Here is a 23,556-nt window from a genome sequence, read left to right on the forward strand (position 1 = left end):
CATGGTGGCTGGGGATGATAAGAGCTCAACAACAGCTGGAGGGCCATAGTTTCCCTACCAGTGCTCTATACCCTTAAAAACATCACACCAGAACATTCTGTTTTCAGATGATTGGGTAATATTATTACATTGTGCTGCTCACAATTGTGGAACTCTTTTTCTCTTGGATATTGTGAAAGTTTTGCATCCAAACAGATCCTCCACTGCAGAACAAAGGAAAATACTGTCAAGGTATTTCTGTTATCTGCTCAGGTTCTGGATGTCCTCGACCCAGCAAAGACCAAATCTGGGAATACAGCATACAGTGGTACCTCGGGTTAAGTACTTAATTAGTTCCAGAGATCCATTGTTAACCTGAAACTGTTCTTAACCTGAAGCACCACTTTAGCTAATGGGGACTCCTGCTGCTGTTGTGCCGCCGCCGCACGATTTCTGTACTCATTCTGAAGCAAAGTTCTTAACCTGAAGCACTATTTGTGGTTTAGCAGAGTCTGTAACCTGAAGCGTATGTAACCCGAGGTACGACTATTTCCATCAGGAGAAGGCTGTTCCTGCTATAGTTTTGCCCATAGTCAACTGGCATGATAGTGGTTGTAATATTTGCAGGAGGCAGTGTGATGGAGTTGCCATCATCTCTTGGCATTGGCAGAGAGGCAAGATAAGTAAAACATGCATTCAGATCCAGGAGTGGAGCAGGTAAACTATATCTAGGTCTGGGCTGCTACATTTTGATCCACGTGTGTGTTTTTAAGCAGCTAGTAAGAATAAACCACAATTTCCTATAGTTCAGACATACTAGGAAAAGGTATGCCATTTTCAGATTTTCAGTTAAATGCACATTTCTTAAAAGAGGCTTGAAGTATGAATTTTATTCAGGTCCCAATAAAGTAGCTAGCATCTTAAGCATGTAGAAAAAAGGTTGCTAATCCTTGCGGTATGTAACCCGAGGTACGACTGTACGACGGTTGTGGGCTTAGGCTGGTGGATCAAGATTTGTGCCATGTTAGCTGCATATTCACCTGTTCTGCAAGAAGCTGGATGCAGAGAATCATGTATGGTCAGCAGTCTATAATGCAGTGGGAGTTCTGTGCCTGAAAGGTCTTGGCATAGCCTGCGGTCTGTGACCAGCCTTATATCACTAGTTCTATCCTATGTGGCACGTATAAACAGATGTCTTTTGCGGCTGCCCTAAGAATATAATTGACAGGCAATATAAAAATATTTACAATAAATAAATAAGGTACTCGGCGCAGTTTCTTGGAGACAGTTGTATTCTGTTGGAGTAGACCAAAGGATCTTTCTTTGCATCGATTTTTCAGCCAAAGTGCCTCCAGATGCCCAGAACAACAAGAAGAAAAGTACACTGTCCTACTGCTTCCTCCTCAGTCTCTGCTCATGCATTGCATACTTATTAAACTTAAAGACACTTTATATTCTTTATATTCTTTTTTTATGTAAAATGTTTAGCAGCTGAATGGCAATTATACATCTGCACTTCTTTATATGCAGATCTGATTGCTTTTTTATTTTACAAAAATAATCCATATTGTCTTTAAAAAAACAACACACAACCCTATCAAACTATTTTCTACTGGTTCTTCCATTGCCCCACAAAAAAGGACTCCTGCGTGAAAGAACTAAATTTCAGTATTACAAAACTGGCAGCACCTTTTTGTTTAAAAAAACAACAATGGTAAGATAGATACAAAATTTTCATATTTGTCCACAAGGTAACGAACAGTCATCCCATTTCTTCTTTTTTCTTTACGTATCTTATATTTCATACTTCTTGTACTACTACCAAATGGGAAGTAAGAGATAACTTTTTAACAAACCCATCCTTGCACTAAATATTTCAAGTTATATTGCAATGCATTTGACTGACTGTAGTCAAGATGTAAGTGCCTTAAGTTCTCAAAGTCGCTTTAAAAATACCTCTAACATATTCACATCGGAACATGACCCAATTTTTCTCCAAATCTTTCTGTCTCTTACTGTGTCTACTGTAAACTGAGAATCGTAATTTTAACGAATTTGACATGACTGCTTTTGATTAAACATCTTCGAAAGCCAAACTTTGGCTCCTGATTAGCCTTTGTTATCAATTGTTCGGGCTGCATTTCTCGTCTCAGATAACTTGAACGTATGTTACTGTGGAATCGCTGCCAAGCTGGTTCTTAGCCATGCACTTATAGATGCCAGCATCTGACAGCTTTGGATTCTGAATTACTAATGTTCCTTGTGGATGGAGAAGTTCACTTCCAGATGGCCGACCTTTGCTGCCTGTGGAAAGTAACGAGTGGTCAGGCAGCTCCCATGTAATTTCTGGATTTGGTATTCCCAGTGCCATGCAGTGAAGCTGAACTGGTACCCCAGCCACTGTGCGGATATTCCTTGGCGGTCTGTTTGTAATCCGTGGCGGGTGTGCCACAATAATTACAAAAACAACTACTGTTGAATCACCAGCATAGTTCTGAGCTTTGCATGCATAACTTCCTCTGTCATGGATGGTGGTTTCTCTGATAATGAGGGTGCCATTTTCCAGTAACATATATCTCCCATTAATCTGAGGCCGGTCTAGGACGTCACCATTGGGGACTGTCCATATTATGCTTGGCTTGGGGCTTCCGCCAGCAAGGCAGTGAAGGGATAACGGTTCCCCACTTACGCTTTTTATTGTTCCTCTCGGGTGGATAAAGATGGTGGGTTTCTGGCCAACTTCCAATATGATCAACTTTTCAATGTAGCCAACTTTATTTTTAGCAGCACACCGGTACTTGCCTGCATCTGCTTTGGAAGGACTGTAGATAACAAGGGTGCCGTTGTCCCCCAAGAAGTAATGGAGTGTTCTAAAACCACTGGAAACCCTTGTTCCATTGGGTAACATCCAGATTATCTCAGGAGGTGGGTTTCCATCTACAGAGCAGTTCAAAAAGGCAGTTTTCCCAGCCTTTGCTATTACTTTCTCGTTAAATGGATTCCTGAACATTGGTCTCCTAAGCATTTCTAACACCTCCAGCTGGACCACCAATATGCTTTCTCCGCCATCGTTACGTGCCACACAGACAAACTCTGCCGTATCTGAAGACCTTACGTTACGAATTTCAAGAGTCCCATTTTTGTGTACTGTTATTCTACTCCCATAGTATGGGGCTGTTAGGAAAATATTGTCAGGCATAATCCACATGATTTGGGGTATGGGCGTTCCTTCAGCTCTGCAGTCTATTTGTTTCCTTGAGTGTTTTATGGCTGTTGTTTTAATGATAGTCTTGTTTGTATACAACCCATTGATGAGAGGTGGTTTAGAGATTACTTCAAGTTTATAAAGCCTTGTATCATCTCCACCAGAGTTGCGAGCAACACATATGTATTCTCCAGCATCTATGAGCCTCACCTTTGTGACAGACAAGGATCCATTAACATGAAGAAAATACCTGTGATTGGAAGCTGAAATCATGTCATTGGAAGGCAACAACCAGAAAATGTTCGGCTTAGGTTGACCAGTGGTTTCACAGTTGAAAACTGCAGTGTCTCCTGCTCTGACCTTTACATAGGTCTTGGAATTCTGCTTGATCCGTGGCGCCGCTGCTAGCACTGTTATGTGCACCTTCATTTCATCTTTCCCAAGTGTGTTTTGAGCATAACACGTGTAGTCGCCCTCTTCATCTATTCCCACCTTGTTGAAATACAGTGTCCCGTTGTCAAACAGAGTGTACCTACGAGACCTCTGCCCACTGTCATCTGCTTGCATCACGTTGTTGATCATTGTGCCGTCTGGCAAACTCCAAGATATCTCTGGTTCAGGAGACCCGGAAGCTTTGCAGTCCACTTTGAAGTCCTTCCCGTAAGGCACCAGTTTCTTAAAATACTGCTTTTGATCGATTTTTGCAGGCTTCATTGTCACTCTGACTTTCATTAGGATCAAGTCGTCTCCCATTTTATTCCTAGCCACACATATATAGTCACCAGCATCCTTTTCTGTGACTCTTTCAACAGCCAAGGATCCATTGGGATGCACATGGATTCGACTCCCCATTCTAAAAAGCAATGGAAGAAATGAAAGGTGTTTAGTCCAGTATATTTAAGGACAGGCATAGGCAAACTCGGCCCTCCAGATGTTTTGGGACTACAACTCTCATCATCCCTAGCTAACAGGACCAGTGGTCAGGGATGATGGGAATTATCTCAAAACATCTGGAGGGCCTATGCCTGCTCAAGAGCCCTTCTTGGAGAAGCCAAAGGCCCCTCCAGTCCAGAATTCTGTTTTGACAGCAGTCAACCACATGCCTATGGGAAGCCCACAACCAGAATCTTATGTGCCAAAAAATACGGAGACTGTAGCTGTAAAACTGCTGATTCTCAATGACATTAAAGACAAGCTAAGATACGAGTGCATTGACTAGAAGCATTTGGAAGTTCCTTTGAGTCCTCTTCAGGAATCATGAGTGGAGAGTACGGCTGCACCAAGCAACTCCTCCCATGGCATCTGTGCATATTGTGTGAACTTCTGTGCAAGGGTGGGGGGGTTTCACACATAGATGTATGTGCAAAGGCTTCCATGTTGTCTTAAATCAGAATTGTACAGGATTCCAGGTTGTGTGGAAGCCTTTTGAAGCCCCTCTCCCTCCATCTATAGGTACAGCTTGACTTGGTGGGAAATTTCCTTTGTCAAATGTAAGAGCGAACTGCAAGCCTACTTATTCTTCATATGACATGCACTAGTTTGGATCAGGAAAGTGCAAACATATCACTCCTCTGCTCATTCTGTTTGGAAGCCTTGCAGAGAGCTGGCAGATGTTAATTATGTGGACCAGACTCCAGGGATCTGCAATCTGTTTGGATTTAGATGCTTTGTTTAGGTCAGTCTAGAGATCACAAGATTTGTTACTGCCAAGCTCTAATATGGAAACCACTGGCTTCACTTAAGAACTCAATTGATGGTTAGTGGCCAAAATGTTGGGCAGAACTGTATTACTATGAGTTAAAGCAAACTCGTCCAAAATAAAATAAAAATAAAATACTATGATATTGATGCTGTGGAGCTGCAACCACCCAACCTAGGAATGAGGTTTTAATGGAAATAATACATTTACAAACAAGAACTCATAGGAGCCTTGCTTGTCCCTGAAGCGGCTGTGGTGAAGACAGCCCTAACTGGACTGGAACAGTATGGTAAAATGTGCTTCAACCCTTATATCGTCAGTCTCATTCTTAAATACTGTAGCACTGTACCACTACCACTCCACAGCCTGGTGTAAGGAGGGTTTGGATTGTTCTGCAAGTCACTCAGCAATTGACAGCTAGACACCCCTCGTATCAAAGTACCAGAGCAGCTCAGCAAAGGGCATCAAGGAATTCATTTGTTTGATTCAGCCCTCTTTGACACAAAGGCAGAACAGTTCATTTGTCCCAGAAGCTTTATCGTTCTCCTCCAGCACAACACTATCCAATGCGAAATCCAATGGTTACAATATACCGTACTTTTCCGTGTATAAGACTAGCAGGGTTTTTTTTATTAAAAATTATGTACATGGATACAATCTCCCCCATTTTCTCAATTTGGAGTCCCCCCAAATAGGGGGCGTCTTATACATGGGGACGTGTTATACACGCAAAAATACAGTAGCTAATCAAGCAAATAAGTAATGCTGCGATTTTCACGAGACCTACCTGTGCCACTGATCAACAACAGCTTTTGAAGGTAATCTCCATATTATCTTGGGTCTTGGCTCCCCTGTAGCTGAGCAGTTCAGAAGCAACCTGTCCCCAAAATTCAGCTGAGTCAGTCTTTGAGATGAAACTGTGATTCTGGGGACTGTATCGCTATGTTCCACCTGGATGATGACCACTCTCCTCTCTGAGCCAGTGGAGCTGGTGGCTATGCATTCATAATTCCCACTGTCAGAAGGACTGATATTCCTGATGTAAAGGGTTCCATTAGGGAAAAGGAAAAATTTGCCATTTATATACTGCAAAGGCTTCACCTCTGTTCCATCGAAGAGAACCCAGTGAACGTAGGGCTGTGGGTTTCCTTTGGCAGTGCAGGGCAGCTTCAAGCTTCCCCCGATATTCTCCAACATACGTTGCTTCTTCTCTTCCAGTATAATGGGTGGCGCAGCAATAACTTGCAGCCTCACCGTCATTGTATCTGAACCAGCTGCATTGCTTGCTGTGCATGTGTAAATCCCTCTGTCGTAAACACTGACTTTCTTTATCACCAGCGTGCCATCTGCTTGCACAGAAACAGCCTCATTTCCCATAGAAGATTCTGAGATGTAAGTTTTGTTTGCAAGGATCCATGATATGGTAGGAATGGGACGGCCTTCGGCAGTGCATTTCAGGGCTACTGGCTTGTCAGAGTGAACAGTAATAATTTTGGACCTTCCCTCCAGGATTCGAGGTGGATAAGTCACCACCGACAATGTGATAAGAAGCCTGTCGGAGCCATGCTGATTGGCAGCCACACAGAGGTACTGTCCGCGGTCCTGGATGTTGACGTTCTGGATGGAGAGAGTCCCGTTGGGAAGAACCTCAAATCTGTTATCACGCTTGTGTTTAGACGCATCGACCCCTAGTTAAATGAGATGGAAATAAAATTAGCCTAATCTCTGTATTAAAATCTTACTTTTTTAATTTGCTTGGAATGGTTTTTATTTTGGGTTTTTTTACTGCATTTCTGTTGCTTTTGTGCTTCATCCCTTTTCATCCTAAAAACCCCACTTTAATAAATTACCATATTTACTCAAATCTAATGCTCACCTTTTTTGGCCAAATTGTGTTGCGAAAATTAAGGTGCACATTAGATTCGATGGCACATTTACATTCGCCAGCAAACACTTTTTTTTGGTTTCAAGGTTCTGAAAATGGAGGTGCACGTTAGATTCAATGGCGCATTAGACTCAAGTAAATAGGGTAATGTCAAATTATCCTTTCGTATGTAGAGTTATATAGTAAGTAGAAGTAAAATGCAAGTAAGTCATCAAAGTTGCAGCCCTGCATCAAAATAAGAACATGGGGAGCTGCCTTATACAGAGTCAGACCATTGGCTCATCTAACTCAGTGATTGGCAGTGGCTCTCCAGGCAGCAGCCTCTCCCAGATGTTTCTGGAGATCACAGAGATTGACCCTGGGACCTTCCACATGCAAGGCACATACCCTACTGCTAAGTAGGGCTGGGCAATATCTGGTTTGCAACATCGTGATATATCCCCAGCAAAATATCATGATATATCAGTCTGAAATAAGGATGGAGCTATGTAGAGGCACTGGCTGGCTTCACAGTTTCTCCCGCATCATCATTTTTGCATAGCGCGCACGCACACACACACACACACACACACACACAGAGAGAGAGAGAGAGAGAGAGAGAGAGAGAGAGAGAGAGATAAGAGAGAGATTTGTGAAATATTGCCAGGTCAAAAATTACGAAACTGATATCACAACACGGACTTCCAACTGGTTTTGGGTGATATATTGATATATTGCCCAAACCTACGGCTGAGTTATGACCCCTCCTCAATACTGCTTTTCAAGTCCCACAGAAGAAGAAAGGATTTCTACAACTGTGTTCAAAGGCACAATTGTATTTATAAAACCACATTTCCTCTAAGGAGCTCGGGGCAATACACACGGTTCTTTTCCCCCGCTCTCCATTTTGTCCTCACAATTACCTGTTGGAGAAGGCTATTGCAGGGAGTATGGCTGCCCCAGGGTCACACACTTTTGAACCAGAGTCCCCCCAGTCCTAGCCCAACACATGAATCACTATAACACAATGGTTCTCATTGCCCCCTCAAAACCCAACCCTAATACTGCCCACACTACATCCTAACTTGTATCTCATATATATATAACTTGTATCTAACTTGTATCTCATATATATATATAAAAGAAATATTCCATGTAAACTTGAGAAACGTACCTGATGATACCTTGGTCCAGTGTATTATTGGCCGAGGGTTCCCACTGGCTTCACAAGGGATGAAAGCATCTGAATTAGCCAAGACAGTAAACGCTGCCAGTTTCCCTCCAATTATCCTGGGTCTTGCCCCCCTGCGTTGGTGGAACAAATCTAAGGTTATCTGATTGGTGGTAGTGACTTCCTGGTCTATGGTCTTCTCAGCCCAATTCTTCACCTGATTGTTCTTATTCTTCCTCCACAAAGGAGTATATTGAGTGGAGCTCTGTGGGGACTTAAATCTGCCCAGTGTGCTGACCGTGAAAGTTTCGCCACTTTCTGCAGCCTCCTGCCAAGACAGTTCCCCCTGCCTGGGAGATGCAGTGGTTTGTGTGATAACTGGCATGAGCGTTGTTTGGGGTGCTAATGGGCTAGGAGACTGTGTGCTGGGGTATCTTGCATTAGTAGGAGTTTGGGTACTTATCTCAGTTTTAAGAGAAAAAGCTGCTTTTGTTGTTTGGCCTTTTTTGCTAGCTTCCCATCCTACAGTCTGATCTGATTCCTTATCAGCACCCACTGTCATAGCCTGAGTTAGTCTGCTGGACTCTGGTGCCCGTGTCACCAAGGATGTGCCTGGTATTGCTGTGATTGTGCTGGCTGTGTCCAAGGACAATACAGTGAGCGGGATCACAGACACAGGTTTTTCAGAAGACGAATTATCCACTGCTATCTCAGTAGTGACTATATTTTCAGTAGGGATATTCCTTATTAATACCTGAGCGGCTGGTGTGGATTTATTCTCTGCAACTGTGTCAGTTGTGCCAAGACTGGGTGTCCATGGTATAGTTCTAATGGCATCCATACTAGTGGATTTCGAAAACAGTTCATCTGTTAGGGGGCTGGCAGCTTGCCTTATGCTTTCAGCTGTTGTAAAAGCAGGAGAAGCCGTGGGTTTTTTGGACACCATAGCAGAACCTTTGCTGAGAATGATGTTTCTGTATGAAGACACGGGATTTTTCAGAGGCCTTCTCCTCCTCTGACCCCTCCTTCTGCCTGGTCTTAACGCTCTGAATCTGGCAACGTTAGTTTTAACACGGACAGTAGTAGTTGGAATGAGAATTGGTAGGATGCTGGTGGCGGCATCTGTTTCTTTTCCTAGAACAGTTGTAAGGTTGGAGGCAAAGGCTGAAGATGGCAATTCTGCAGCATCAGGCAATAGCAGGGGGACTAGTTTTACTAGCATCATGTTGTCACTGGTGGGTTGAATTAGGGGATCATCAGTTTGGTTCTCAGTCTTTGAAACAGCACTTTTATATGTGTGTGATATTGTGTATGCTGGCATTGGAACTGTAGTTTGGAGAGGCAAAACAGATACTGTAGGTGAGGGTTCTCTGCTTGTTTGCAACTTGGGTTCCTTCTCCAGTAGCTGCTTTTGTGCATCATTGCTTCCAAAGAAATTATGCAAAGGAATTTCCCCTGTTGAAACAACGGAAGAGGCCTTAGTTCCAAGAGCAGAAAGGGTAGATTTCATAACCAAAGGTGACATGGCAGTTGTGGTTTCCATGCCAGTCCTGGGGCTATGGATAGTTGCCATTGGGAGTCTGATGCTAAATGATGGGTTTGTGTCGGTGATTCCTTGTAATGTTCCACCAGATTTTACTTCTCTGTGCGATACAACTTGTGTGCTTTCAGGATAGAAGGGTATTGTTGTTGAAGTTGTATGCTCTTCAGCTGCAACCAGTTTGTTTCTTGAGAATGCCCAAAACTGATTTGCAGTGGTTGCTTCTGGGTAACGAGTTTTAAATGAAGTGGAAACAGGAGCTTGAGAGGCAGTCTGTTCAAGATATTTGTTGGGAAGAGATAAGGCAGGTGTGCTCACTTCTACAGGAGGAGGCAGAGTTGTACTTGCTTGAGCAAACCGTGATTTAACAAAAGCAAATCTCCGACCTGCGATGTTGGAAATACGGCCAGGTCTAATTATTCGTCTTCTATTAGAGATTTTTCTTCGTCTGCTATACTGCCTGGGGGAGAGTGGTGGGTTGTGAGTTGTAGCACCCCCAACTACCTTAATCTGCTGGTGAGTGACAATGGTTGAGCTTGAAGGTAACCGAGGCACTATTTTTTGTATACTGTAAGCATACATATGACTAAATACATCATCATCAGGAACATTGGCTGTCACTAGCGATACCTGCTGATTGGATTTCTTTGATACTTTCTCAGTTGCCTCTGTAAATAAATCAGGTTTTTCAGTATTTTTGTGGGTAGCTGCAGACAGGGTACTCTTGGTAATATTCATTGCTGGTGTAATTGTTGGTGTGGCGTTTAGATGCAAATTGTTTCTCCCAGATGATATCGAGCTCTGAAAAGTACTGAAAGCTTCCGTAGAAGTACTTGGTGGACTATAAGATGGTGTTGTTAATGGCCCCATGTTGGTAGATAGTGTTTGAGATGCTTCGAGAGATGTTTTTTCAAGTTTAAGTTCTACAAGTAACTTCTGGTTCTTGGGTGTCTTGTAATTCATAACCACTGGGCTGGTTACTGGAGTTGTGGTTTCTGTAACCATGCTGGATGTTGCCAAAGAACGGAAATCATTTGACATGCTTCCAAATTCTGCTGTCACTACATTTCCAGAGGCTTCTCTCAGAGTGGATATTGCAGGTCTTTTAGTTGCTAGTAGAATAAATCCTTCCTCTGGAAATATATCATCTCCAGATGTCTCTTCCAGATTTTCAGAAGTCTTTGAGGACAACAGAACCTTTACTGTTGGTTTTGCTGTGGCATTTTCTTGCTTTCTTGGAAAAGTGGCTTTTTTCTTCGTTTTTTCCAAAAACGCTGCCCAGCGCAATGGATCAATTCTCCTAGTGGAAGGATCAAATTGCCTCAGGCGCCCTCTAAACCGTTTGTTCGTATTGTCCTTGTTGCGCCTGTAAATCTCTTTGCGATTGGCACTGGCTTTGTTCTGTGTGGGCTGACTTATATATGAATCTTTAGTGGGTTCCTCGCTGGTTACTTGGGTTTGCCTGGCAGATGAAGGATTTCGAGGTTTGGTGGTAACTTTGTACTCTTCATTGCCAGATCCTTCTGCTGCTTCATCCTCTAGCTGAATATCAAGTTTTTGTGACCTGTTCAAATTCCTTTCAACTACTACTTGGTAAACCAAAATATCAACGCCATACTTATTAGCAGCGACACACATGAAGTAACCACCATCCCGGTCTGTTGTTCGTTGTATTTTTAATGTGCCGTTGTGAAAAAGGAGTTTGTTTTTTGAAGAGTGGTGAAGAACCATGTGCTCAGGTAAGATCCAGGTAACAGGGGCATCTGGGGCACCTGTTGACAGGCATGGAAGGTGAAGTGTGTCACCTAAAAATATGGAAAACTGAGGGCCGTTTAAATGGCTGTGTTCTATATAAGGATCTATCACAGTAATCCTAACAGTCAGGACATCAGCATCAACATAATTGGTTCCTATACAGTGATAAACTCCACTGTCAAAATTATCTGCTGCATGCAACATGAGTTTTCCAGATTTTTTTATCATGATTCTCCCATCTTCACTAATATATGGAGCTCTAATCTTGCTCCCATCTGCTAATACCCACTCAATTACAGGGGTAGGGTCTCCAAGCGCTTGGCAGTCCAGTTCCACAGACCCCCCTACTAAAACGGTGTATTCAGTTATTGTGGTGTTTTCTCGTAAGATCATGGCCCAGTTTTGCCGTTCTGATTTTGGGAGATGGACCGGGAGGGCAATTTGAGCATTTGTGAAATACTGGATGTGTAGAGTGTTGAGAGTGGTTGATGTCCTGTCCAGTTGCAATGAAACTTGTCCCTGCATCAACCAGTAAGGCTCAGCTCTCAGTTCAGCTTCTACATCAGTGAATAGCTCGTCATTTTTGGAATCTGTTTGCTTGTACTTATAACTGATGTAAGGCACTTCTGTCAATAACAGTTCCCTTTCCAGTTTTAACGGAGAATCGCTGTAAAGGGCCAGGATGCTCCACAACTGCTGAATATACTCGTGGTCAATGCTACACACAAGGAATGTTGACAAGGATACTTCAAGTACTGTAGTGTTGTCGATTTTGTTTACTGTAACTGGAGACATCTTTGCAGGCTTTTGCACATTGCAGATCAGGTTTGCTCGATTTCCAGCTTGGTCTGTCATGTTGAATACCATGGATCCTATGGGAGCCATAAAATCTCTGGGAGAAACTGACGTAAAGCCACCATCATCAGGAGCAGTGATGTTTTTCAATTTCAAGGCTGGGTCTATAGTTGGCTTAACACAATTAAAATCTGAGGGTTGAATGCCGCTTAGCTGCTTGCCTTTAAAAATTCCAGGATTGGCACACAATGGGCATTGCAGAACACCAGAAACACCTCTGTCTTTTTTGCACTTGACAACATCTGGAAAGGAGATAGAAACAGTAAAAATCATTTTTGCTTGGCTGATTCACGTATAAAAGCAACAGGTCCTGTTATGCTGATAGATATTTCTGGTGTTCATGAAATATGACAGGCCTCAGTCAGCAATCATTTGGATCTGTTTAGGAACCAGCCAGTGCAGTAATTGATGATTAGCCATGGTTACTACAGAATGGAAAGGAAAGGAACCAGAACAAGGACAAAGCCCTCAGAATGAGCACAAGGGCAAGAGGATGCTAGATGTAGACATTAGAAAAATTACACAAGAACAGAGAAGACAAATTTGGGTAAGGCCACAAGTTTAATGCCCATTGCCCAAAGTTTATGTTGGAATCTGAACTTTGGTCCTGTGTTATGTCTAGTCCCCATCTTGCTTCAATGCGCATGTTCTTGGTCCTAGACTTTTCCCCCACTTTCTAATGGGCATGTGAATGCATAATTGCATTCAGAAAACTGTTCGTTCCTTGCCCACCACCAGTCTAGCAACGAAATAGTTCCCAACGATAGAAAATATCTACTCTCCCACCCCACTAGTTAGGAATGCTTCCACCATGGGTTTCAAATTATTTCAAACAAGAAGTGAATCTGAAGAAGTGTGCATGCACACGAAAGCTCATACCAAGAACTGACTTAGTTGGTCTTTAAGGTGCTACTGGAAGGAATTTTTTTTGTTTTGACTATGGCAGACCAACATGGCTACCTATCTGTATTTCAAACAAGAGTTGAACATATCATTTTTAAAAGGTATTCCATTTTTCTACTTGGTATTGTAATTGGAAATATATTAGAACATGTTGTTGTTCTATCTGTTACTGATTTATACAAGTTTTTGCAATAAAAACATATGCTGTAGGATCAGAACAGTAACCTATCTGTGGCTATATCTTTAAACGGCGGCAAATACATATTTGGGCAAGGAATTTTGCCAGACACAGTTTTATTTGAGATTGTTCTATTTTATTCATTTAAAGTTTTTGGCAGCTCCATAATGTGAAGTTTGTAACACAAGCTTCTTGCCACATACCAGAGAAGGGGGAGGAAGTTGCATTTTTCTCTTATAACTATGGGATAATATAAACAAGAGAGGAACAAAGGCTAGATTCCTGTGGAAGTTCTATGCAAGAGCTGTCAAATCTCCAGATCATTTTGGTGAAAATTCTCATTTCTGTATTATCTCTCCAGGGAATCATTTGTCAAACACATCTTTTGGTGAAGCAGTCCAGGGGAAAAATCCCTTCTGTTTACAATTAGTTATGAAAACAATGGATTCAAATATAGCAAACTCTACTGTTCCATTAATAAAGAAAATGTGACTGACTCTGCAGACTTGAAAGTGCCCTAATGTAAAATGAAATACATCAAAATATTCTGTATTTATGATCAAGAAGGCTGCAACATTTTCTTTAATAAAAAGGACACCCCAATTAATCTGGCATCAGATTTTTTAGCGAATACAAGTACTGTTGACCATAAAACTGTACAAAAACTAGGTTTTGGGCACACTTGAAGGAAAGCTTCATCTAATGTGCCAGGCGTGATGTACTCAAGCACAATCTTAAAACAAAATCCATGTGCTTTTTCAGAACCATCAGCCTTGTGTCTGATCAACGTAAGATTTATTTAATCAGGGGATAGCCCTAGTGGTTAGATTTTATTTGAAGGAGGATGTGGTCTCTCAGATTTTCTTTTCTTTAAGGTATACGATGCTATGCTGAAAATCCTAACAATTATTGTGGTGCTGTGATTCCTGGGCACTGTAAATTGAAGTGCTGGTGAAAATTAGAATAGCTTAAAGGAGACCACCAGCAGTTTGAGGTATTTTCTTACACATGTTCTGTGGGAAAATAGCTGGTTAAGTAGCACTGCCAACAGAACCAATGGCCCTTTTGAGGAAGAGTGGGACATGGGTGGCGCTGTGGGTTAAACCACAGAGCCTAGGACTTGCTGATCAGAAGGTCGGCGGTTCGAATCCCCACGACAGGGTGAGCTCCCATTGCTTGGTCCCTGCTTCTGCCAACCTAGCAGTTCGAAAGCACATCAAAGTGCAAGTAGATAAATAGGTACCACTCTGGTGGGAAGGTAAATGGTGTTTCCGTGCGCTGCTCTGGTTTGCCAGAAGCAGCTTAGTCATGCTGGCCACATGACCCGAAAGCTGTACGCCGGCTCCCTCGGCCCATTATGCGAGATGAGCTCCGCAACCCCAGAGTCGTCCGCGACTGGACCTAATGGTCAGGGGTCCCTTTACCTTTACCTTTACCCTCTCAATATGAAGTAGATAGTGTGGCTATTGGGGGGAAAAGGAATTCTTATTGGTGGTCCTCTTGTTGCAGGACAAGCTATCTGGGTGGGGTGGGGACTCACCTGCCACCTACATTAATGCATTTTCAACAGCAAATACTTTTCTGTTGTTCTCCCAAGCCTTTTAACATAATTGTATCTGCTTTTAACACCATTTAAACATTGATAGCAATATTTCAGTCTCTGCCTTTATGGTGGTGGGTTGTTTTTAGCCCTTAATAATAGTGCTTAGACTATTGGACTATGGCTAGCATGAAGTTTTATTCTTTGTCGGTGGTTCTGCATTTTTGTGATTTCTGATATCAATGGTATAATATGTTCTTAAATTGCTTTAATGCTGTTACATTATGGGATAATTGGCACATAATACAATACACAGAGTAACCGCAAAGGCTTCAAATGGACTATTTAACAGCCACATGAATCTCCTACTATTTTTATTTTTTATTTTATGGAAACCATTTTTGAATCCTTGTCAGGGGAGGGTAAAAATGCTTCCAGAAATAAATGCAAGTTGAGTATATAAATAAAAAGAGAATATTTGATACCTGGCTGCCGTTCCACCCACTCACCAAACCATTTCATTTCGCAGTCACAAGCCCAAGGGTTCCCGTGAAGGTAGAGGCTTTCTAACTCGGACATATACGTGAAAATCTCTCGAGGCAGAGAAGAAAGCAAGTTGTCAGACAAATAGATATGCTTTATGGAGGATGTTTTGAACATCTGGAGGTAGGACAAGGTGACAAAAGTATCCGAGTGAAGCTGCTTGAGCAAATTTCCTTCCAGGTGGACTAGTTTCAGTGATGTAAGGCCATAGAAAGCTTTGGGGTTTACAAATTCAATTTGGTTATGATCCATGTGCAACCGTACTAAACTCACGAGACCGTGAAACATGCCTGTTTCAATAACTTTGACTTTGTTATAGCTCATCTTCAAGACCTGTTGACAGAATAATAATAATAATAATATAAAAAATTGAGCAAAATAGGAACACCATCTGACAAATAAAAAGCAACCATATTCAAATGTTACATTAAAGCAAGGGGACAGTTGGTTCAGCAGTGAGAACAACTTTTAAAACTGAAGTTAGATAGGCTGTAAACCTGTACCCATAGTATGTATGCTATTTGTTTTTAAAAGGGCCGAAGGTAAAAATTTGGCACAGATGGATAATTCCCAGTTCATTCTTACCTGCAACAGGCGCAAATCAGAGAATGTCCTGTCTTGAATTGTATGTATCTGATTACTGTGCAACATCAACAACTCCAACTTCTCCAGGCCAGAAAAATCTGTTTCAGTCAGTTTAACCAAACTGTTGTAACTGTAACAAACATTTCATTCCAGATCTGGGTTTAGTCAGTCAGCTATAGTTCAAAGGCAAAACAAACAAACAAAAACAGAGTCTCTCTTTTGCAAATAAGCAAATAAATTTTAGTTAAAACTTGGCATGTCAATTTCAGAATAGCTTTATCAGTACAGTGGCAGATGGAAATTCGTAGGTATGCGCACCCCTAGAATGAATGCCTATGACTTGTGATTATACAGGTTACTTTATTTACTTAAAATAGATATATTCCACTTCCCTGCTGGAGCTCCCAAAGCTCAGCAAACCAACAACTTTCCAAACTATATAGTAGATACTCAAGAATTCACAATGTAAACAATAAAATGCTATCAAGCTTTCCATGAAGCATACCTCCTAAGTCATCAGCAAAGACCCTGGAATAGTTAGGCAGGCCTTATACCTTAAAGCCTAACCTCTTAGTGCTCTTTAGTATTCACAATAAGGGTTTATGTCCAGCTCTAGTTATCTGTCACAGTGACTCCTTGCTAGCTTGCAAGTTTCAGTGGAAGTAGTAAGAAGGTCCACTGGGCAGAGCCAGGGACTCCCCTCACCTAAGCACTGAACGTAACCTGCACTGTGAACACAGTATTGAACCTGTACTGACACAAATCATTTACTGAATCCAAATCAGGCACTGGTGCCTTCCCCTGCAATCTTACTCTATGCCTATTCCTAAAGCTACCTATAGTGCAGACAGGTAAGGAGAGTTTGCATGAGTTAGTGTATGGAAGTCCCGCACTACAGGATACAGCAGCAAATGATCAGTGCAGACCAACCATTTTTGGTGTCTCCATCTGCACTGGTCATTAGAGACACTTGTAACTAAGAACTTTTACTCAGATCAGCTTATTTCCTCCTCCCTCCCTATCTATTTTCCTTTGGTGCTGTCCATTTTTAGAGCGTAAATCTGAGGGCAGAAACATTTTTTAAAGAAGAAGTGACTTGTAAGCCACTTTGGGAGCTTTTTTGGCTGAAATGCAAGGGGAGGAAATCGTTAAATAAGTAACAGCATCCCCAGACCTTTCTTCAGTCATACAATACCTGTGGTATTTGATAGGATAACCCTGAGATTATACCCTGAGGTTATACTCGGAATACTATACTTGGAGCAGCCAGAACAACTAAGCATCAGGGGACCTGCAATTCCCATGACACTGAGCTGCCAGGGATGTACTCTAGCTATTTAAAACAAAACCAAAAACCTAGATACCATTGCTTCTGATAATCTTGTGGCTGCATCATAAGAGGAGAAGTGCATGAGCCTCAGGCCTGTTGTTGCTTCTGTATGTAATGCTAAAGCACTGTTTAGTATCACATCCAAAACAGGTACAAGGCTGCCAGTATGAAAAAACAACAAAACGGGAAAGGGAAAAAACTTATGTGATGACAAACACACAGGCGGTCCACCCTGTCATCATAGGCAAGTTCAAACTTGGTTAATGTCTTAGTTGATCAAATGAATCAGAGCTTAATTCAAGTGAAAGTTGATACACGGATTGGCAAGGAATGAAGCAAGGTGGTCTTTGATCTCTTCCAAGTCAATGAAATGGGGCTTCGCGGATAAGTGTGTGCCCCAGTTAAGTCTCTTATGGCATGTTAGTTGTAGCAGGTGGGGGCAACTGGTTATCCTTACCGCACATTACAAATTCAAGCAATATTGTTGTAAACCTACCCTAAGTTGATGCGCTCCACATTTGGGGAGATTTGTGCTGGGATGGTAGTGAAATACCGGAATGTGCAATGTACTTCGGTGGGTACATAGCAGGCGCAGTGCTTAGGACACGCACTGCTGCGAGGAAAAGCGGCCCAGCAGAACCCAAGCAGAAATCCTAGAAAACAGGGGTTGCGTCTTCCTGTTCCTTCCATCCTGCATGGAGACCTTGACGCAACAGCAAGTGTGGACAAACAAAGCTGTAGGGAACAGAACACAACACAAGTTATCGTGTCAAGATGAGACGTCACAAATTCGTATCTTTGACCTCAGGACTTGTTTAGAATAAAGCCTGCCTTAGAAACAGTACAAGAAAGGTCCTTCATATTATTTTATTTTTTAAAAAAAAACACACACAACAACTCTGCAGGGGTTTCTTGTTTGTTTTTTAAGAAAATAAAATTCCTTCGCAGCTTCTTTCTTCTAGTGAATGTGGGGAGGGGAGAGAGTTCGTGTTGACAGGTATTAAAAACTGAAATCTGACACGCTACTGAGTCTATTGTTCCAAATAAATAAGCCCACTCTTTCATTATTTAGAGTGTTCATAAATCTGTTTGTGGTTTGTCTTTGCCAAAAAACACGTTGAGTCCTTCTTTGCCAAGTAATTTAGGCCTCAGAAAAAGAAAAAAAAAGAAGTTTAGAAGACGACTGTGGTGGTTAAGAAAGCTAATAAGCTATGACAGGACTGACAGCAGTTAAACTTTATCCCACTTTCCCCACGGTTTTTTAGATTTTACAAGCAGTGCCCCCGTCCTCCTCCTCCTGTTTTGTTAAAGCTGCAGAATCAGAGCAGAGTTCAACCATAGATTAAAGGGGCACTGAGTAGTCTTATATTTGAAAAAACAGCATTTACTGTTTGGCTAGGTTAATTTTAGATTAATTAATATTTTGAAAGTAAATGCTAGATTTCCAGTACAGAGTCTTGAGTCAATACTGAGCATTCTATAGCACTTTTGAATGTACGAAGCACTCCACTCCTTGAGAGTAATACATATTGAGTAATTAATTTCACAAGCTAGCATAATAATTGCAGAATCTAGAAGGTTAGAATGGTGGACTCTATTGCTCTAGCATGCTGCAAATGGTTAGGGAGGCAGCTTCAAATCCCTACTCTGCTTTTCTAGCCATCTAGGTGACAGGGGGCTGGTCACCCACTCTCAGCCTAGCCAACCTCATTGGGTTGTTGTGTGTGGGAGTGGGAAGAAATAATAATAATAATTAATAATAATAATAATAATAATAGTGATGTATGGAAGTGAGAGCTGGACCATAAAGAAGGCTGATCGCTGAAGAACTGATGCTTTTGAATTATAGTGCTGGAGGAGACTCTTGAGAGTCCCATGGACTGCAAGAAGATCAAACCTATCCATTCTTAAGGAAATCAGCCCTGAGTGTCCACTGGAAGGACAGATTCTTAAGCTGAAGCTCCAATACTTTGGCCACCTCATGAGAAGAGAAGACTCCCTGGAAAAGACCCTGATGTTGGGAAAGATGGAGGGCACAAGGAGAAGGGGACAACAGAGGACGAGATGGTTGGACAGTGTTCTTGAAGCTACCAGCATGAGTTTGACCAAACTGCGCGAGGCAGTGGAAGACAGGAGTGCCTGGCGTGCTCTGGTCCATGGGGTCACGAAGAGTCGGACACGACTAAACGACTAAACAAAAACAACAACAGAAATGATTGCTTTTTTTGATTCCAGCCCTTCTCCTCCCCAAATCTCTAATAAGGCATAGTGAGTTCATGGCAGAGCCCAGATCTTACCCAGATCCTATCTCATTCCAGCTACAGTAGCTTCTGCAAGGTGATCAAGTTTCTCAACACTCACCTCACAGACAAGAGAAATTTGTCACTATCCTTTTGCAGACAGGGTTGCTGATCGTCATTACGCACGGACATTGTTGGGAGATCTGCTCTTAATTACTTGTTTTCTCCCTCTTCGTGCATGTGGTCTTCCTGCATGAAAAGAGCCGGCGGCTGCATGCACAAAATAGTGTTTGTGTAACATGACCAAAGGGATGCTTGGCCGGGGAACAAGAAAAAGTCCGGCCGGCAGCCTTTGAGTTGTCACCAAGGTCCGTCCTCCTTGGAGCAGACCCATTGTGTGCATAATAGACAGGACTGACTTAGGTCCATTAATTTCAGTGTGTCTAGTCTAAGTAAAACCCTTTGAAAACAATGAATGACACCAATAGCACCTTTCCTTTTGCAGTTGCCACCCAACTTCTTTCAGTGATAAGCCAGGCTTCTGGAAAGCAATCCATAGCACCACACCATTTTTAAAAAATGCACCACAGCGATAAGCAGCAAATAAATTACAAATAAAGTGCATACCTCCCAAGTAAGTTCTCCAAAGCAGCCTCAGCCCCTAACCCTAATCTCTACTCACTTGCAGGCTGCAGCAGCAGCAACCCAAAGTTCCCCACGCATTTAAACAAACCCCACCCCCCACATTTATTAAGGCATAAGCTCTCTGGGACTAAAGTCCACTTTTATCAGATGCATTGAAGGGTTGTGCTCAGTTGGCAGGTGGCCTTTTGCAGAGTCCTTTATGAGGGGAGAAAGGATGGAGCCCACCGCCACGAACCTGAGTTAAAACCAGCCGAAAGAGAGTAAAAGGGTCCGTCCTTACCTGCGCTGTATCCCCCTTTCTTTCTTCCTCAATAGCCCTCCATCTTCTCCTGCCGCCCACCGAGATGCTGCTCATAAATGGAGAGGCAAAAAGTTCACGAGCTTCCTAAGGCTTGCGAGGGAGGGAGAAGCCGCCGCAGAGGTGAGAGGATGGAAGTTTGCAAGGAACACCAGAAACACGCCCCCCGGCCCTGTTGCGGCGCGAGGGAGGGAGGGAGGGAGGGCTTGGCCGCCTCGCCGAGCGAAAAACGGAAAAGCCTTGGCGCGCTCCGCTCCCCGGAGCCTCGCCAAGCGTCTGGGCTTCCCCGAATCGCCTCAAAGAGAAATGTGGCGGGGTGGGGTGTCCACTGGCCGGCTCTCTCTTTCTGGGCTTGCTCACACGCCCCCTGCCTCCCAGCGACGGGGGGTGGAAGGGAGCGCGGAGGCGTCGCCTGAATCGGGAGCTCCTCGCGCGCTCCAAAGCCTTTACGCTTCGCACGTGGCGCCCAGTCGAGCTCTGGGTCTTTCCCCCGCCGCGGGCTTTGTTGCCCCTTTGCGCCCGCTAGCCCGTTCCCGAGAGCGGCCTCCCGCTCGGGTCGTCTTCCGTTCGCGCCACACTCTCCTTCAAACTCTCCCGCTGTTTCCCGGGCGCTGCCTCAGTCAGCGCCGCTTTGACGCCCTCCTCGCGGCTCCGTTTATCTCCTCAGTCCAAGCCCTTCAGAGCTCCTCTCTCGAGAAAGGACCTCAAAAAGCAGCAGCGTGTGAGAGGGCGTAAAAAAAGCAAGTGCAGAAAATCTAAAGTGTGGTGAGGGGACACCCAGGCCAGCCTATTATCAAAAGGGTATCCCCTATGATGGAGCAGTTATCTCAGCCTCTTCATCTCAACCCTTTGATTTTCCCACCTCTCAGAGATGGGGGACCTTTATGGGACAAAGGGCATGGGTGTAGCCAGGGGGGTGGCTACAAAAATATTATTGAAAAGCATTGGAAGTACTCAGTAATAATTGCTGTTGTTTATTCGTTTAGTCGTGTCCGACTCTTCGTGACCCCATGGACCAGAGCACACCAGGCACTCCTGTCTTCCACTGCCTCCCGCAGTTTGGTCAGACTCATGCTGGTAGCTTCGAGAACACTGTCCCACCATCTTGTCCTCTGTCATCCCCTTCTCCTTGTGCCCTCCATCTTTCCCAACATCAGGGTCTTTTCCAGGGAGTCTTCTCTTCTCATGAGGTGGCCAAAGTGTTGGAGCCTCAGCTTCAGGATCTGTCCTTCCAGTGAGCACTCAGGGCTTATTTCCTTAAGAATGGATCAGTTTGCTCTTCTTGGGCGTCTCAAGAGTCTCCTCCAGCACCATAATTCAAAAGCATCAATTCTTCAGTGATCAGCCTTCTTTATGGTCCAGCTCTCACTTCCATACATCACTACTGGGAAAACAATGGCTTTAACTATGCGGACCTTGTGCTGCCCCCCACTCTCCTTCAAATTCTCCCATTGTTTCCTGGGCGCTGCCTCAGTCAGCGCCACTTTGATGCCCTCCTCACGGGTCCCTTTATCTCCTCAGTCCAAGCCCTTCAGAGCTCCTCGCTTGGGAAAGGACTTCAAAAAGCGGCAGCGTGTGAAAAAAAAGCAAGTGTGAGAGGCAAGACTTGTCTTTGTGAACACCTTTGTATGCAGAAAATCTACTGAGTGGTGAGGGGATACCCCCGCCAACCTGTTATCAGAAGGTTATCCCCTCTGATGGACCAGTTATCTCAGCCTCCTCACCTCAACCCTTTAATTTTCCCTCCTCTCAGTTGGTTCCCTCAGAGATGGGGGACCTTCATGGGACAAAGGGCATGGGTGTAGCCAAGGAGGTGGCTAGAAATAGCATTGAAAAGCATTGGAAGTACTCAATTATCTTAAGTTCTGCTCCACCCCCAGCAGAAGCCTGCCCCTCCCCCCGCAATGTCCCAATTTATGGGACATTTTTATCTGTGATTTCCTAAGAGAAGCTCAACAACTTTGCCCCCCTCCTAACAAAAAATCCCTGCTGCGCCTGCCCTCATGCTCCTTTTTTAGGGCTTACAGCCATAGGGTATCTCAGCCAGAGATGTGCTGGATTCTAACCCTGCTTAGCCCAGTGGATCTTGCTATAGCAGTGGTGTCCAAACTTTTTTCAAAGAGGGCCAGATTTGATGAAGTGAAGAGCCGTGAGGGCCGACCAAAGGGCCAACCAAAGTTGTTTTTTTAGGATTGATGTTGTTGAGGTTTTTTTTAGGATTTCACCCCAGGAAAGAAACTGCCGCAGGGGCTGGATTAAACCAACTAGCTGGCCGGATTCGGCCCCCCAGAACAAACTTTGGACATGCCTGGGCTATAGGATTGCCCTGGGGGCAGACTTTGGTAATCCTTCGTAATATGGCACCCTGTTTGAAGTCATAATTTGGCACCCCAAAAAAGTATCTTCTCAATTTTGTGCCCACTTGGCTCTGTGCCCTGTGTGGGGGAACCACTCGCAGCACCACCCTAAATCTAGTGCTGATGGCTCCCTTATTAAGTTTTCTCATTTGAATCATTGGGCCTTACTTTTGAGTAAACATACTTGCGATCATCATCACACTGTTAGTTTTCCCAGTTCAACAATCTCCCCTTTATATAATCCGACTATTCAGGTGCCAACAAATTTAAATGTCTTTGAAAAAGCAATCTCTTCCCACTCAGCAAATATTGAAACTTTCTGTTATGGCAAGCCAGGACTGGCATTTAGCATGAGGCAGATCAAATCAGTTGCCATGGGCCACAGATTTTAGAGGCCAATGATTTTAGCAAACTTCCACCAATTTAATTGTGTCCTATTTTTGTTTGCTGCTGGGATGATGCTATTTTGCCTTTTCTGCTTCATGTGCCAAAATAGATTTGGCTGGCTCTCTTACATCCTTGCTTTCCTGCCTACACTATAGCACTAAAACTCTTGTCTTCACGAGAACATGTTATTATGAGGTCCCCATTTGCTTGCTTATTTACTTTTCTAAGTACTCTAGCCAATATTTGTTTTAACAATGGAAAGGACATTTTATCAATGAAGAATCAAGTTACTTTTTGGGTTCATGTTTATAATGGTCCATCCGATGCATTTTTTAAAAGGATTCTGGTATCCTCTGGTTGAACCTTATAGATGTTTACCTATTTATTTTCCCCTCTTAATCACCGGTATTTGTTAACATTTTGGATATTACTTATCACTTTATAGCCTTGCTTTTAAGAACTGCGTGTATAAATTTCAATGC

General features: G+C 43.3%; 1 protein-coding gene across 2 annotated transcripts; it reads right to left on the reverse strand.

Annotated features, from left to right (window-relative positions):
- Positions 1–854: 854 nt before the first annotated feature.
- On the reverse strand, positions 855–20,434 carry IGSF10 (immunoglobulin superfamily member 10). Of its 2 annotated transcripts, XM_083739052.1 has the most exons (7): positions 20,313–20,434; positions 17,644–17,882; positions 15,818–15,947; positions 15,175–15,565; positions 7,922–12,310; positions 5,671–6,571; positions 855–4,037 (listed from the first exon to the last, which is right to left on the reverse strand). In XM_083739052.1, exons 1-7 carry the CDS (start codon positions 20,385–20,387, stop codon positions 2,129–2,131), a joined length of 8,034 nt encoding a protein of 2,677 aa, XP_083595178.1. In that variant the 5' UTR covers positions 20,388–20,434; the 3' UTR covers positions 855–2,128. The 2 variants fall into 2 exon arrangements, with proteins under 2 accessions (XP_083595178.1, XP_083595179.1); XM_083739053.1 differs by lacking the exon at positions 20,313–20,434 and having other exon boundaries at positions 15,818–15,990; positions 17,644–17,782.
- Positions 20,435–23,556: the final 3,122 nt, after the last annotated feature.

The sequence above is a fragment of the Podarcis gaigeae genome, assembly GCF_964106915.1.
Source record: "Podarcis gaigeae genome assembly, chromosome: 5".
Lineage (NCBI taxonomy): Eukaryota > Metazoa > Chordata > Lepidosauria > Squamata > Lacertidae > Podarcis > Podarcis gaigeae.

What these genes read in the sequence shown, in the direction of transcription:
- IGSF10 (XM_083739052.1), bottom strand. Translation starts at nt 20,387, where the DNA reads ATGAGCAGCATCTCGGTGGGCGGCAGGAGAAGATGGAGGGCTATTGAG. An exon ending in GAAAGGGGGATACAGCGCAG is followed by an intron (nt 17,883 to 20,312) that starts GTAAGGACGGAC and finishes TGTTCCCTACAG; the next exon opens with CTTTGTTTGTCCACACTTGC. An exon ending in GTGGGTGGAACGGCAGCCAG is followed by an intron (nt 12,311 to 15,174) that starts GTATCAAATATT and finishes TCTCCTTTCCAG; the next exon opens with ATGTTGTCAAGTGCAAAAAA.